The sequence below is a fragment of the Meles meles genome, chromosome 9, assembly GCF_922984935.1.
Source record: "Meles meles chromosome 9, mMelMel3.1 paternal haplotype, whole genome shotgun sequence".
Classification (NCBI taxonomy): Eukaryota; Metazoa; Chordata; class Mammalia; order Carnivora; family Mustelidae; genus Meles; species Meles meles.
Genome location: NC_060074.1, coordinates 70972122 through 70986969, shown reverse-complemented (window position 1 = coordinate 70986969; position 14848 = coordinate 70972122). Strand labels below are relative to the sequence as shown.

Genomic DNA, 14848 nt, shown 5'->3' with positions numbered 1-14848 from the left:
CCATGACCAATATGTAAATTTGTTACTGATGAATCATGAGCTATTAATTTAGCTTTAAAAAAAGAAATCAAGGGGCGCCTGGGTGGCTCAGTGGGTTAAAGCCTCTGCCTTCGGCTCAGGTCATGTTCCCAGAGTCCTGGGATCGAGCCCCACATCAGGCTCTCTGCTCAGCAGGGAGCCTGCTTCCCTTCCTCTCTTCTCTGCCTGCCTCCGTGCTTACTTGTGATCTCCGTTTGTCAAATAAATAGATAAAATCTAAAAAAAAAAAAAAAAGAAAAAAGAAATCAAGATATATATATATATTTATAATATATAGCTAATGGCTATAGTAACAGCTAATGGCATGAAGGAAGCATCCAGTGTTGCTAAGTTAAAAAAAAGCAAGCGGGCTGCCAAACTGTACCTTTGTTTGATCCTACTTTAATAAAAAGTACTTGTGTGTTCTTGGTGTAGAAAAATTCTGTAAGTCAAGGGGACGCGTAGGTGGCTCAGTCAGTTGAGCATCTGTTTTCAGCTCAGGTCATGATCCCAGGAGCCTGGGATCGAGTCCCACATCAAGTTCGCTGCTCAGGAGAAGGAGAGTCTGCTTCTCCCTCTCTCTCTTGTTGCTGCTGCTCTATCAGATAAATAAATAAAATCTTTAAGAAAAAAGAAAAGAAAAATTCTCTAAGTAGATACAGTAAACCTGGTCTTAAAATATATATACATTACACTGTTGACTAGTGTAGAAGGGAACTGTGGCATCCTCCTTGTATTTTTCCAGATGCAAACACTTGACAAGTAGAACTCTCCTGAGACCACATGAAAGAGCCTCCCTCAGATTCCTTCTAAAATAATATACTGATTCTGAGCTGAATGTGCATATGTGCTGGTTTGCTTCGAAAGCCATTATGAATTTAAAATGCATTCAAATAAAAAGCTCTGATTACAAATTGTTGTACTTACTGTCTTATAGATGATCATTGTGTGAGTCGCTGTAACTCCCAGAGCTGCATGTTAGTCCAGGAAGAAGAGCAGTATCTACAGAGCGGAGATCAGCAACTGACTCGACACGTGTTGCTGTGTTTACTTCTCATTATTGGCCTGTTTGCTGTAAATGTTTCTTCTGATTTTTGTTTGGGGGCCATTTCTTTAAATGCTTGGCAAAGATTTTATTCAGGCATCTGGGGGAAACTTAGTTGCTGCTTCTGGGAGGGGTGGGTGGCAACCAGGCAGTCTGAATCCCGACCTTGAGCTGTTTTGGGGAGCAAGAGAGGTGAAGAATTCACAGCACTTTGTAGCCTAAATGCCCCAATAGCCTATTTGGTTTAGTCTCTGAACCTGTAATTTGGTAAGACCAGGTATCTCCATGCTGTGTATAGGCTGCTTATTCTAACATATCCCTTGCAAGACCGACCTCAGTGGATAAATGCCGACATGGTTTCGCAGGAGACATTCATCAGATAAATAAGACTTTAAACAGAATTTTTCATTATGAGAATAACACAACCACCTCATACCATGGATAGTTATAAGATTACTGCCTTCTATTTTTAATACACTTTTCCTGGTTCTAATTGTCATACAGATTTATACCCTGTTTTGTCACCTGTGTCAACCATTTTCATGTTGCTACATAGTTGTTCTTAACTGTTACTGGAAATGGCTCCTCAATAAACCATAGAGGAGATACATTATAATTTACTCAACCACTTTCTTAGGGATTGTTATCCCAGTTCTTCAAAATGCTTAAAGAGACATCTCCATGTAATATTTCTGTATGATAGACTCTCAAAGTTGGGAAACCTAGACCAAAGAGTACAAATATTTGGATGCATTCTCTCAAATTGTTTTCCGAGGGAGTAGTATAGATTTGTCAAAGTACTCTCACCAGCACTGAATGTTAAAAATTTTTAAATTTTATCATTTTGTAAGTGAAATGCAGCATTTTTTCAATGCATTTCTCTGATTCCTAGGGGTTTTTAGAATGTTTTATGTCCTCTTTTGTGCATTATCAGTTATTATTATTATAGAATTCTTTAAGATGGTTCAAGTGTAACTGCCTAGAGATGGGAGGTGGACCATATAACGTATGAAGAAACCTTTCTTCATGGGGATGCTGGATACATAGAAAGTGATCAGCCAGCACCATTTTAACTGCTGTTTAAGAACAAAAAATAAAAAGTAAGAAATGCTGCCAAGAACTGCTGCTTAGCGATGTGATTGTTTTCATTGTGTAGAACTAATTTTAAAATCAGTCCTGTCTTGGGCTAGTCGGCAGACCTGATGTGTTATGTAAGCTTCTGTATTATAGCGCATGTCTTCTTGCTTCAAGTCTGATCAAATTAGGTGCTGTTTGAATGACATCTGTCAAGAGGAGAGGTTGAAACCTCTTGTTCAAAAGACAAAGCCTCTATATTCTCTCGGTGTTTTTCCTTTTAGTCTTTTTCTGCCTAATTATTAAGCAGATAAGTTATTGTACTGTGTTCTGGATGGGGAGAAATGATCAGCTAGCTTCATTTTAAAATACTATTTTCTCCTTCCTTTACAGAATCTTTCCAGTTGTTTATGGTGGCTATTCAACCAAGAACCTGGAAGGCTCTATGTTGAGTTACAGTTTTTCTGTGCTGTGTTTAACTTTGGCCAGGTATTTATTTCCTGAGAACTTTGAGAGCTTTTTTGTTTTGTTTTGTTTTCCTGGATGGGCTGTTTAGGGGGTAGTGGTGCGGATGTTGTTGTTTTCTTTTAAATCAAAAGGGTTTAGTTGGTTTGCCAGCTGCTGGTATGCGTGGCAGCTGACAGCTGTTGCCGGTCTCCATATTGGTTCATGTCATCAGAATGCGCACGGAGTGTTTCAATCAGAAACACCAAATCGTTTTTTGCTTTGGTTTTAAAATAAAGAATGATAATTTAAGCAGGGACAAGATGTTCCAGCTTCTTTTTAAACTTTATGACTGTCTTAATAAGTCACTTTGGGAAAAAGACTTACCTTCCCTGAGCCTTTAGTTTAGTCACTTAAATTGATGAACGTCATTTCATTTACATTTCGATGTTTCTCGGACAATAGGTACTTAAATCTTTTTTAGAAAATCTTGTGGTGGTTAAATAAATTTTGACCAGGGATAGTTAGTTACTGTTCCTTGAGGACCTACTACTATATGCCAACAATTAAGCATTATACATTAGTCATCTTACTTAAACATAAAGAATACCTACAAAGTAGACATTATCATTCCCAGTTTACAAATTAGAAACTAAAGTTCCATGGAGAACTAATATAATAAATGCTATTGTTTTTCTGTCACTATTAAAATGGATATTTAAGGATAAGTGGTATTTTGTGTATTGGGAAGATATTTTTATGTGTAAAGTTCAAAATGTGATTGTTTTCAATCCCTCACCTTTTAATTAGTGAACCTTAGTCCCCAGACTAAGTATCAGGTTGAAAAAAATACTGTGTTTGAAATCACTGGTTTTAATAACCGACTAATTCAGTTAACATTTATCAGTAAACACTCCTGCATATTTTATCCTAACATTAATTTCTTGAAATATTTCTGGTTTGTTTAGCCATTATTGTGGGAGCAAAAGGACTCTGTCCAGATAGATAAGTGACCTGTTCAGTTTATTACAGATAGATTCAAGTATCCTCGGCTACTTGATGCCTACCTCACTTTGTGACTCTGTGTGAGATCTGATTTTGTGCCCAAGACCTATAAAATACTAGGTTGAAAACTCATAGTTTCACTCAGAGTTTTGTATTCAGCAAAGCCAATCCAGGCTGAGTCACCCCAACACTGGGACTGAGAGGGCTTCACAAAGAAGCTAATGCCAGGAATGTTGCATTTGAAATGATCCCCCCTCAGCTAACGGCCCAGGTGTTTCAAAGGAGAGAGAGAGAGACCCTCCCCACACCACCAGCACCACCACATCCCATCTAGGTGTTACAGTAAGATCATTCCTTTTTGGTTGTTTACAGTTTGGGGGTAAAGAAAGGTAGATCCTTTGTGCAATGTAGTACATTCTCCATCCCACCTCCCACCAGCCGGCACTTAGATCCTTATCCCTCTGCGCCTGACAAATGGCAGTTCCCAACCTCTTACCTCCCAAGCAGGCACAACTGTCCAGATCTGTGGCTGACTTCTGGTGCCAGTTTGCTTCATCACTCCCAAAGCCTTCAAAGCCTTTCTGTAAGCACCTAGCCAACTTCATTTCACGTAAAGTAAAATAAAGTTCACATAAACTTTACATTTCACATAAAGTTTACATAAAGTTTGCATTTCACATAAAGTTCAGTTACTTCCTTAGAACCAAATACTATATAATTCTATAATTTCTAAAGTGTTAATAGAGAAATAGTAAATACCTAAGCCCAATAGGAGATAATTTATTTTCTTTTTTTTTTTAAAAAGAGGAAAAAAAGACATAAAGCTCTGAAATGTTTTCATTTTTCTTCAGTAAGCTAGGATGCAGATGTGGTCGCTCAGGACTGGTTTAAACCAGTGCTCCAGTGTAATTAGTAGGATAGATGACTAGAAAGAGGCAGCCAAGTCATACCTGCCTCCAGGCATTAAACTTTATAGAGGGCCTTCCTTTTGTGTTCCATTTAAACTATTGCTGTAATCACTATGGGTTTGCTTCCCTCGGCACTAAATATGGTGGTTTCCATAACTTCCCAGTCCTTAACATTCTAGTGTTGAATTCATAACTGTAACTTTTCCTCTTCCGTAGGGATTTATTTCCTTTGGCATCTTCGGACTGGACAAACATTTAATCATTCTGCCTTTCAAAAGAAGGTAAATTTAGTTTTGAAATAAATCTGTATCTGTAAAGGTAATGACACAAGGCCATTCTATTAAGATACTGATATTTTTTAAACCTTCAGTAACTGCTAGGAGACTACAGAAAGGGTAAATTGTTAAAACACTGAAGAAAGGTTATATGTTGATTCACATATCTTTTGTTAATAACTGTGGAGAAAATATTGGGAGAACTCTTATTAATCCAACATTGTCATTTGCATTTTAACAAGAAATGATGGATACAAACTTCTACCTATGCCATTAACTACATAAAGTAAAGTGAAACTTAGAAGTGTATTTAGAGGGGCACCTGGGTGGCTCAGTGGGTTAAAGCCTCTGCCTTCAGCTCAGGTCATGATCCCAGGGTCCTGGGATCGAGTCTCGAATCGGGCTCTCTGCTCAGCGGGGAGTCTGCTTTCTCCTCTCTCTCTGCTTACTTGTGATCTCTGTCAAATAAATAAATAAAATCTTTAAAAAAAAAAGAAGTGTATTTAGGAATGGAAATTATAGATGTTGTGCCCCCAAAGATCTTTATTTGACAATATAGATTCTCCTCTGATATTAGGATTTCTCTTTCTATCAAACTGACAATTTATAGAAAACTCAAATTCTCTTCTTACTAAATTTTTTTAATTGCTTAATGAAGAGTTTCTTTGGATTCAGATTGGAAATTTCTTTATAATAATAATGATAGTGTGAATACAATAATGAAGTGGGAATTCTCCAACTTCGGAGTGGCAGGAACGGGGGGGAGGCACAAGACTTTGTATATCCTCATTTATTTTCAAAGTCAAAATTAGCAGAAATTAGAAGTACTAGTGGATTTTATCCAACCACCTATATAAAGAATGCCCAATAGATGGTCACTCTTCTTTCTTCTCCTTCTTCTTTTTTGTCATCATTGATATCATTACATTATTAAGATGTCGCTACTAGGGTCATAATCATTTTCATTAGAGAAGAAAAACATAATAGAAAAGTCACTGAACTTAGTTATCAGCTTCATAATGTTGACTGGGTGAAAAAGTCAACAGATCAATTGTCCAACATTACAGAAACAGAATTGTGCTGTATTCCAGATCCCAGTATTTGTCTCCGTGGTACTGAAATTGGAAAATGATTAAATAAAATACTTGATCTCTGTAAATTATTTTTGCAGCTTAAAACAGTAGAATGTAGAATAAGAAAAGAACTTCATTTATTGGCAGAAACTGAAATGGATCAATTATGTCAGGAGGGTTTATAAAATGTTCAAGTCTCAAGTCTCCCACCCTGCCTCACATCACCCCCACCCCACCTGCTTGGACCAGGAAACCAAGTGCAGGTTATGTCTTTGTTTCAGAGACTAACCATATCTGCATGTTGAAGGTGATATCTTTGGAAGAGCCATGTTAATGGAGTGATAAGCAAGAAGGGGTTTCCTCTCAGTGTTTTCCTTTCCTTAAAAGTGGCCTCCATAAATTTTGGTTTTTAGACTTGAATTCCTATGGAATAATAAAGAAACAGCAGAAAACAAGGGTTCTCCTGTTCCTGAGGAAATAAAAATGACCTGTCAACAATTTATCCATTATCACCGTGACCTCTGTATCCGAAACATTGTCAAGGAAAGAAGGTAAGTACAAATTCCAGATAATTATATTTTTGATTATTAATTTTGGGTTGTAACAGGCTAAGTAATGTGGTTGTAACTAACTACATGGTTATTTTCAATAGCACATTTACGTGTAAAAGTTAAAATAGCTATGGGTCAGTTTATAATTTGAGAAAGAGCATTTATAAGATTTTTACACTTTCTAAGTGTTATATAACTACTGATTTCCATATAAAATGTGAAAACTAATTGAGAATGAACCAAGATGTAGTCAAATATTAACATTCACTTCATACTGGCCATTAGTGTCTCTCACAAAACTATGAGATACACTGGATTTAGATGTGGCTTTCTATTCTCCATCTCCTAGTGGTACGTTATTTCATATTATTAATGACATTGTCAAGAAAATGAAATGAAATTTGTCTTTTAATTAATTCTGCTGCTTATTTTTCCCTTCAAGTCCTAATCTTCAGTCTATGACATCATATTTATTCTTCTAATCCTTAAGGTATGGAGCATGCAGCAGGAAATGAATGTTATAGTGCCATGATTTTTGGTTGTTAAAAAAGAAAAAAAAATTACATAAAGAGCCAAGTACTTTTATGACTGTAACTGTGTGTTTGAAGATTTATGCAAATTACCATTCAGATGCTATATTTACACATATTATGACAGTATATTTTATTATAAATATATAATTTTTATTTTTATAAATAAATAAACAATATTTTATTACGAATATATAATTTTTGCCAGTATAATTTTATTATTATGCCAGTATATTATTATAAACAAAAGGTAGCCTGGTATAGCTAGTGGAAAGGGGACTCACTGGTCGGACACTGATCCCAGAGGCCAGCTCCTGAGTCTGCCACTTACTAGCTCTGTGAATTGGGCCAGTTCGATTCTCTAAACCTTTGTGTTCCTCTTTTCTAAAGTTAGATAACACATCTTTGAATTGGATAGCAAGATGTTATATGATGGTCCTGTCCTCGCTCAGTTTCTGGAAATGGTCAACTATGAAGAAAAGTTAGTTTCTTACCCTTAAAGACCCATGAAGAGAATGATTTCAAAGTTCCATCTGTGGATACTTCCAACGATTTACAATGATTTTTTTTAAATGAGGAAAGGGCACTCCACTTAAGAGAGGGCCACCGTGACAGCCTACTGTCGGAAGCATGGCTTTTGCTTCCGGATGAAGAGGCTCTAGCTGGTGGCCCTGTCCCTCTGTGTTCTGTACAGCGGCACATTCGCTGCCGCTCTCTGTGGTTCCATGTGCTGCGATTGGAGCTGCCTGGTCGGTCATCAGGAAGCAATTATTATTCAGTTGGTGTCTGGGGTTATAAGGTGTTGGGCCATAAGTTAAAAATCAATAAGCAGGGAGAAGGATCAGACAGAGGTTGTAAGAGCCAGGCTTTTGTTCAAAGTGATATTTGTCGTTGAAAAGCAGAAATGACAATGTTACTAAGCAAAATACTGATGTTAAAATATTTTATGTCCTTGAGAAGCTCTTTCACATCTATTAATCTCTTTTCTAATTTTTATATGAAATGCTATATTCATTGGTGGTTAACTGGTCTAAAATGTTTGTCACCTATTTCTCGTTTCATCTTGATTTTCATCCGCTGTTACATGTTGTCAAGCACCGCAGGTTTTACAGCTTGACTAATGCTTGTGGACAGACTCATGTTGTCTCTTACCTATTTGTATGAAAACCTACAGAATTCCTTTAATTGGTTCTTTTACATTTTCCTCCCCCCCCTTGTTTATTTTTTCATATGTGAGGTACCCCTTATTTGCATTAGGAAGACAGATTTTAAATAATCAAGAAACAGATTCATGATCAAAGTACATTTTCAAGACCCAACATTTGTAGCAAGATAGATCACACTTCCTTACTTCCTAATGCATATTCTTTTTTTAAAAAAGATTTTATTATATATTTGAGAGAGAGAGAGAGATCACAAGCAAGCAGAGAGGCAGGCAGAGAGAGAGGGGGAAGCAGGCTCTCCGCTGAGCAGAGAGACCAATGCGGGGCTTGAGCCCAGGAGTCCGGGATCGTGACCTGAGCCAAAGGCAGAGGCTTAACCCACTGAGCCACCCAGGCGCCCCCCTAATGCATATTCTTGACAAATGTTATCAGTAAGGTTGTCTTGCAGCAGAAGGCAAGAAGAAAGACTACTTGTGGGCAGTGTGATAAACAGAAAATAATGATATTTGATTTGAGTAGTTTAGTTAAAATGCCACTTCTTAGGAGCTTACAAAAAATATTATTTAATGTTCCTGAGACAATTAAGTGACCTCTTATACCTAAGAGTATAACTTATGAAATGAACAATATCCAGCTCTCTACAGAATGGATCTGATTGTAAAAGGCCAGGTACTATAAAAAGAATGCTTCTTTGTAGATGCATTTACATTGTCATTTTTTTTTCACATGTTTCTGTTTTCACAAGCATTATTGGCATTTTTTTTTTTTTTCTGGTGGATCTTTCTAGGGTCAGGTGAGTTAATAAACCCTTTATATTTAGAATAGTTTCATTCCTGCCACACTTTTAACTATCATGCTGTGTTTCCCTGTCTCCTGTTTTTCCTTGCTTGTCCTCTATCACGCAGTGCTGATACCGGGTTTACAGAACATATGGGTGAAACATTCCTTTGACATACAGGTGTGGTGCAAAGACGTCTGCTGGGACCTTCTGTGGCTGTGACCTGGTGAACTGGCTCATTGAAGTTGGCCTTGCCTCTGACCGTGGTGAAGCTGTGATATATGGAGATAGACTGGTGCAAGGGGGAGTCATCCAACATATTACCAACGAGTATGAATTTCGGGATGAGTACTTGTTTTATAGATTTCTTCAAAAAAGTCCTGAACAGAGTCCTCCTACTATTAATGCAAACACGCCCCCACAGGAAAGATATAAAGAGATTGAGCATTCATCCCCATCTCCCAGGACCTGAGTTATGAAGGAGACAATCCTGGGCCATATTCTAGCCCCAGATCTGTTTCTTATTAGCTGTGTGACCTTGGGCAAATCACAACCTCTCTGAATCTCAGTTGCCTCATCTGTAAAATTTGGTGAGATGGGTTCCTACTCCATGCGAACATTTTTGTGATTTCATGTGTATGGAAAACTCACAGGAAACTGACTTAGGAAAAAGAGAAAACCAAGTCAAAATTTAAAGCTCTGATAGTAAGTATAATAAATATTATAAACCAGTTCTGTCAGCGTTTTAAAAACATTGCTCCCTGCATCTGTTTGCTATAATTTCAAAGTCGACATCCAATGTACTTGTGCTCTAAATCGCCAAATTTGGCAGGTGTACTGCTGGCAGGAAATAGACCTTAAATTATGACAACTTTGCACTTACTGATAGCATCTCCTGAAAAAGAATTTTCATGATTCTGATAAAAGGCCTCCTTATTCTGTTTTTCCTATTTTCTTGACAAATAGCACTCATTAAAGCTAGAAGCAGTATTTTCTTAAGTTCATTTTTTTCTTGCTTTTGTATCCGAAGTACGAATCTGTGCCACATGAGGCAAATAAGAACCACCATAAATATTATCTTCAAAATCTATCAACAGAAGTGTAATCTTTAACTTTTGTACTAAAGATAATTTCACCAGTTCTGTTTAAATTTTATCAAGAAAATTATTTTCATATATCAATTCTGGTGTTTGCACAAAGCATTACAGTGCAGAAGGATAACCCTATCAATATACTCCCTGTAGTTAAAAACAAAAAAAACTATATAGTTCAAGTCAAGATTTAAAAACATCCTTTTACATCTAGAATTTAGTCTTTTTAAAGTATCCATGTATAAAAATCTATAAACTTGAAAATTATTCAGTGTTGCCCTCAGATAAGCTTTATCTCCAGTAAATTAAAATGAGATCTAATCACGCGACCTTTGAACCTCTGCTTAATTATTAGGTGTTAGTGGTGGTTTAACTTATTTAAAACATGTTTCAAGTATTTATTTTTCTCATACTTTTAATGTCTCATGTAAAAGCCATTTAGAAAATAATTTATAGATTTAAATCATTGTCCTTCTAATGCAACAAATATGTAATTTAAAAAAAAACCTGCATGGAAGCCTGGTGTATTTAATGAGTAAATTACACTTTATTGTGTAGTATTAACCTGTACCAATTTTATGTTATAATTAGGGGATGGGGATGTTTTTTTCAGCAGAACTATGTTGCTGCAAGACCTTTTTTTTTTTTTTAATATGACCATATTATAAGTCTCAGAATGCTCAGGAGTAAGCATAAAGTTTCACTGTTACACAAGGAAACTTTTGTACTGACAGCAGTATGGATATTAATTCACATGCATGCAGGCAACTCAAACTGGAGAATTTGTTTTGTGAACAAGGCATACTACACATGTTCTATTATGTGCATGAAGGGAATAAGCAGCATCTTTTTCCATGGGAAACACTAAGAGAAAACTCTGGATCTGAATGATCTGAGGTTACAGATAAAGGCTTTTTAAGGGATATTTTTAGGATTATGGATATGCTAATTTTATTAAATAAAAATATTTGTAACTTATACTCTCACTGACAAAGCAAGTTTCTCAATAAAATACCTATTTTAACTTGTATTGCCAACATCTTTTCTTTGAGTAATCTGAAAAATGCAGAAGCCATCACAAAGGTCTTTTCTATAAATTTTCAATGTTTTTAAGATTTTATTTTTTGAGAGAGAGACAGAAAGAGCACGAGCAGGGGGAGGGGCAGAGGGACAAGGAGACTCCCCACTGAGAGTGAAGCCCTTCATAGGGCTTGACATGGGGCTCGATCCCAGGACCCTAAGACCATGACCTGAGTCAAAGTCAGATGCCTAACTGACCGAGCCACTCAGGTGCCCCTCAGTGTTTTCTTAAATGGGTCTCCTGAAATTGTTCCGTTCTTTGTGACCCTATGCATGGGGATCCATATGCACAGGGCTTTGCCCAATAGTGCACTCAGTAAGCACTTTTTATTAATGAATTAATATGACAGAGTCCTTTTCACATTTCATAATATTTAATATACAGGATCACAGCTGAGAAAATTACCTGATAGAATTTTATTAAAATCTACCCCTTTTAGGTGCCTGGCTGGCCCAGTTGGTAGACCATGCAACTCTTGATCTCAGGGTCATGAGTTCAAGCCCTGTGTTGCGTATAGAGACAACTTTAAAAAAAAAATTACCCCTTTTAGGCTAATATTCAATATGGTAAGTTCATTTCTTTGTTCTGATTAATTCCATGACTACCTTTTGTTTAAACTTCAATAGTGTTAGGGGCGCCTGGGTGGCTCAGTGGGTTAAAGCCTCTACCTTCGGCTCAGGTCATGATCTCAGGGTCCTGGGATGGAGCCCTGCATTGGGCTCTCTGCTCGGCAAGGGGCCTGCTTCCTTCCCCCCCCCGCCCCGCCTACTTGTGATCTCTGTCTGTCAAATAAATAAAATCTTAAAAAAAAAAAAAAAAAACTTCAATAGTTTTAGAATAAGGTAGAGTGTGAGTGTGCTTGGTATTTTAAGAATGATGATTAATGACATTAAGTTTGTAAGAGCAAGAAAAATGTAAAACTATTACTTTACATGTTTGCTATGCAGAATATAGCTCTTAGTTTTTGCCCCTTCAATTCTCATATGATGTAAAATAGTAAATGACTTTAGACCACTGGTCATAGGTAGTCAAGGGATGTCTGGTAGTTGGAAACACAGTTCAGGATCAGAAATGTTATCACCATTCTTCAGGAAAAGGTGAGATGATAAATTTCTATGATTGGGGGGCGTCTGGGTGGCTCAGTGGGTTAAAGCCTCTGCCTTTGGCTCAGGTCGTGATCCCAGGGTCCTGGGATCAAGCCCCTCATTGGGCTCTCTGCTCAGCAGGGAGGCTGCTTCCCTTCCTCTCTCTCTGCCTGCCTCTCTGCCTACCTGTGATCTCTGTCTGTCAAATAAATGAATAAAATCTTTAAAAAAAAAACTTTAAAAAATTAAAAAAAATTTCTGTGATTGGTATGAGAAAACCCTGAAGTAATTAATTTAAAAGAGAAAACATTCACTCTGTTGAATCGATTTTTGGAAAATTTTACAATTAGAAACTAAATTTCCAAAATTTTGGGCTGCATAATTATTTCTAGGACAAAATTTTTGGTTGATCAACAAAACTAAAAGACAATCTACTGAATAGGAGAAGATATTTGCAAAGACATAACTGAAAAAGGGTTAGTATCCAAAATATATAAAGAACTTATACAACTTGACACCAAAAAACCAAATAATCCAATTAAAAAATTGGACACAAGACACAGACATTGCTCCAAAGAAGACATATAGATGGTCAATAGACACATGAAAAGATGCTCGACTTCACTCACCATCAGGGAAATGCAAATCAAAACCACAGTAAGATGTCAGCTCACACCTGTCAGAATGGCTAAAACCAAAAAACACAAGAAACAAGTGTTGGCAAGGATGGGGAGGAAAAGAAACCCTCATGCATTGTTTGTGGGAATGCAAACTGGTGTAGCCAGTTTGAGGAAAACAGTATGGAGGTCCTTCAAAAAATTAAAAATAGAAAAAGAAATTAAAAATGGAACTACCATTTGGTCCAGGAATTGTACTGAGTATTTACCTAAAAAATACAAAAACACAAATTTGAAAGGATATATGCATTCCTATGTTTAATACAGCATTATTTGCAATAGCTAGCCAAATATCCAACAATAGATGAATGGATAAAGATGTGGCATATGTGTGTGTGTGTGTGTGTGTGTGTGCATGTGCACACACACACACATATATATAAAAAATTCACAAATATATAAAAAATCATCCATAAAAAATTCACAAATATATAAAAAATTCATCCATAAGAATGAAATCTCGCCATTTGCAACAGCATGGATGGATCTAGAGAATATGATGCTAAGCGAAATAAGTCAGTCAGAGAAAGACAAATACCATATGATTTCACTCATATGTGAAATTTAAGAAACAAAACAAAGGGAAAAAAAAGAAACCAATAGACAAACTGTTAACTATAAAGAACAAACAGATTGGGGCAGAGGGAGTGATGGGTGAAACAGGTGAAAGGTATATTAAAAGTACATTTATCTTGATAAGCACTGAGTAATAGAAATGTTCAATCCCTGTGTTATATACCTGAAACTAATACAAAACTGTATGTTAATTATACTGGAATTGAAATAAAAATAAAATTTTTCGTTGAAGATTAATATATAAATTGCTATTTTCACCAAAGATCTAACTACCTTTTTCTAAAGTACTCAATTTATTAAATTATTCCTTGGGTTTATTACATCACGGTAAATATAAAGCCTCTCATTTAAGGGTTAACCAAAAAGAAAAAAGCCAAAAGCTTAATTTCAGCTACTATATTTTTTACTTAAGAAATACATGAAATTTAAGAAAACCTTAAATTTTCCAAACTATACCACAAGGCATTAATTACCCACACAATTACCAAAACCCAAATACCATATCAGGTTTAGAGAGTGAAAGTCTCCCAAATGGTTTCTTAATTAATTCACACATCCTTGTAATAATCCTTGTATTTAGGGAGTTATTATTCTCATTTTGAATATGGAAAAAGACAACAAGTTGACCTGTGACTTTACAAAGGTTACCAAGTAGACAGATTATCTAAGTAATTTGCTTAGCTTTACAGAGGACTGTAAAAGTTACTTCCATCAGCACTCAAATGCTCATTTAACAAATATTTACTGAGCATCTAGCTTGTGCCAGCACCATGTTGAATACTGAGCACACAACTGTGGGAACAAAGATGGTTCCGAGCCTCATAAAGCTTCTATATGACTGTGAAAGACAGGTGTTAGACACATAATTACACTTGTGATCGGGATCACATGTGGCTCTGAGAGTGTGTAGCAACAGACCCTGTGGTATGGGGAAGACTTTCCTGAGGAACTCATGTTTCAGCCAAATTCTAAGGGCTGAAAGGAACTACTGACATAAAAGAGGAGCACATGAAATTAATGGTGCAAGCAGAGGTTTACAGCCATTGTGAAAGAACTAGGCACATTCAAGGATTTGGAAGAGCAGCATAGGAGGAGCTTTTTAGAAAGGGGAATGCAAATTGATGCAGGTGCTGTAGAAAACAGTATGGAATTTCCTTTGAAAAGTTAAAAATAGAATTACCGTATGATCCAGTAATTCAACAACTGGGTATTTACCCAAAGAAAACAAAAACAATTTAAAAAGATATATGCACCCCTCTGCTTATTGCAGCATTATTTACAATAGCCAAAATATGGAAGCAACCCAAGTGTCCATACATAGATGAATGGGTAAAGAAGTTGCAATATGTATACATACAACGGAATATTATTCAGCCATAAAGAATGAAATCTTGCCATTTGCACCAACATGGATGGACAGAAGGTAAAATGCTAAGTGAAATAAGCCAGTGAGAGAAAAACAAATACCATATTA

The 14848-nt window shown here is 36.4% G+C and overlaps 1 protein-coding gene across 2 annotated transcripts in view; it reads left to right on the top strand.

The window, feature by feature from the left end:
- The window catches only part of GPR155 (G protein-coupled receptor 155), a 41943-nt gene extending 30958 nt beyond the window's left edge, over window positions 1–10985 (top strand). The window contains exons 12-16 of one of the 2 annotated variants that reach the window (XM_046019188.1): window positions 956–1092; window positions 2531–2626; window positions 4711–4775; window positions 6256–6393; window positions 9045–10985. In XM_046019188.1, coding sequence (XP_045875144.1) covers window positions 956–1092; window positions 2531–2626; window positions 4711–4775; window positions 6256–6393; window positions 9045–9336 — 728 coding nt within the window. In that variant the 3' untranslated portion in view covers window positions 9337–10985. Of the gene's footprint in view, window positions 1–955; window positions 1093–2530; window positions 2627–4710; window positions 4776–6255; window positions 6394–8991 lie in introns of both variants that reach the window. The other variant, XM_046019189.1, reaches the window with a different exon arrangement.
- The last annotated feature ends 3863 nt before the right edge of the window (window positions 10986–14848 follow it).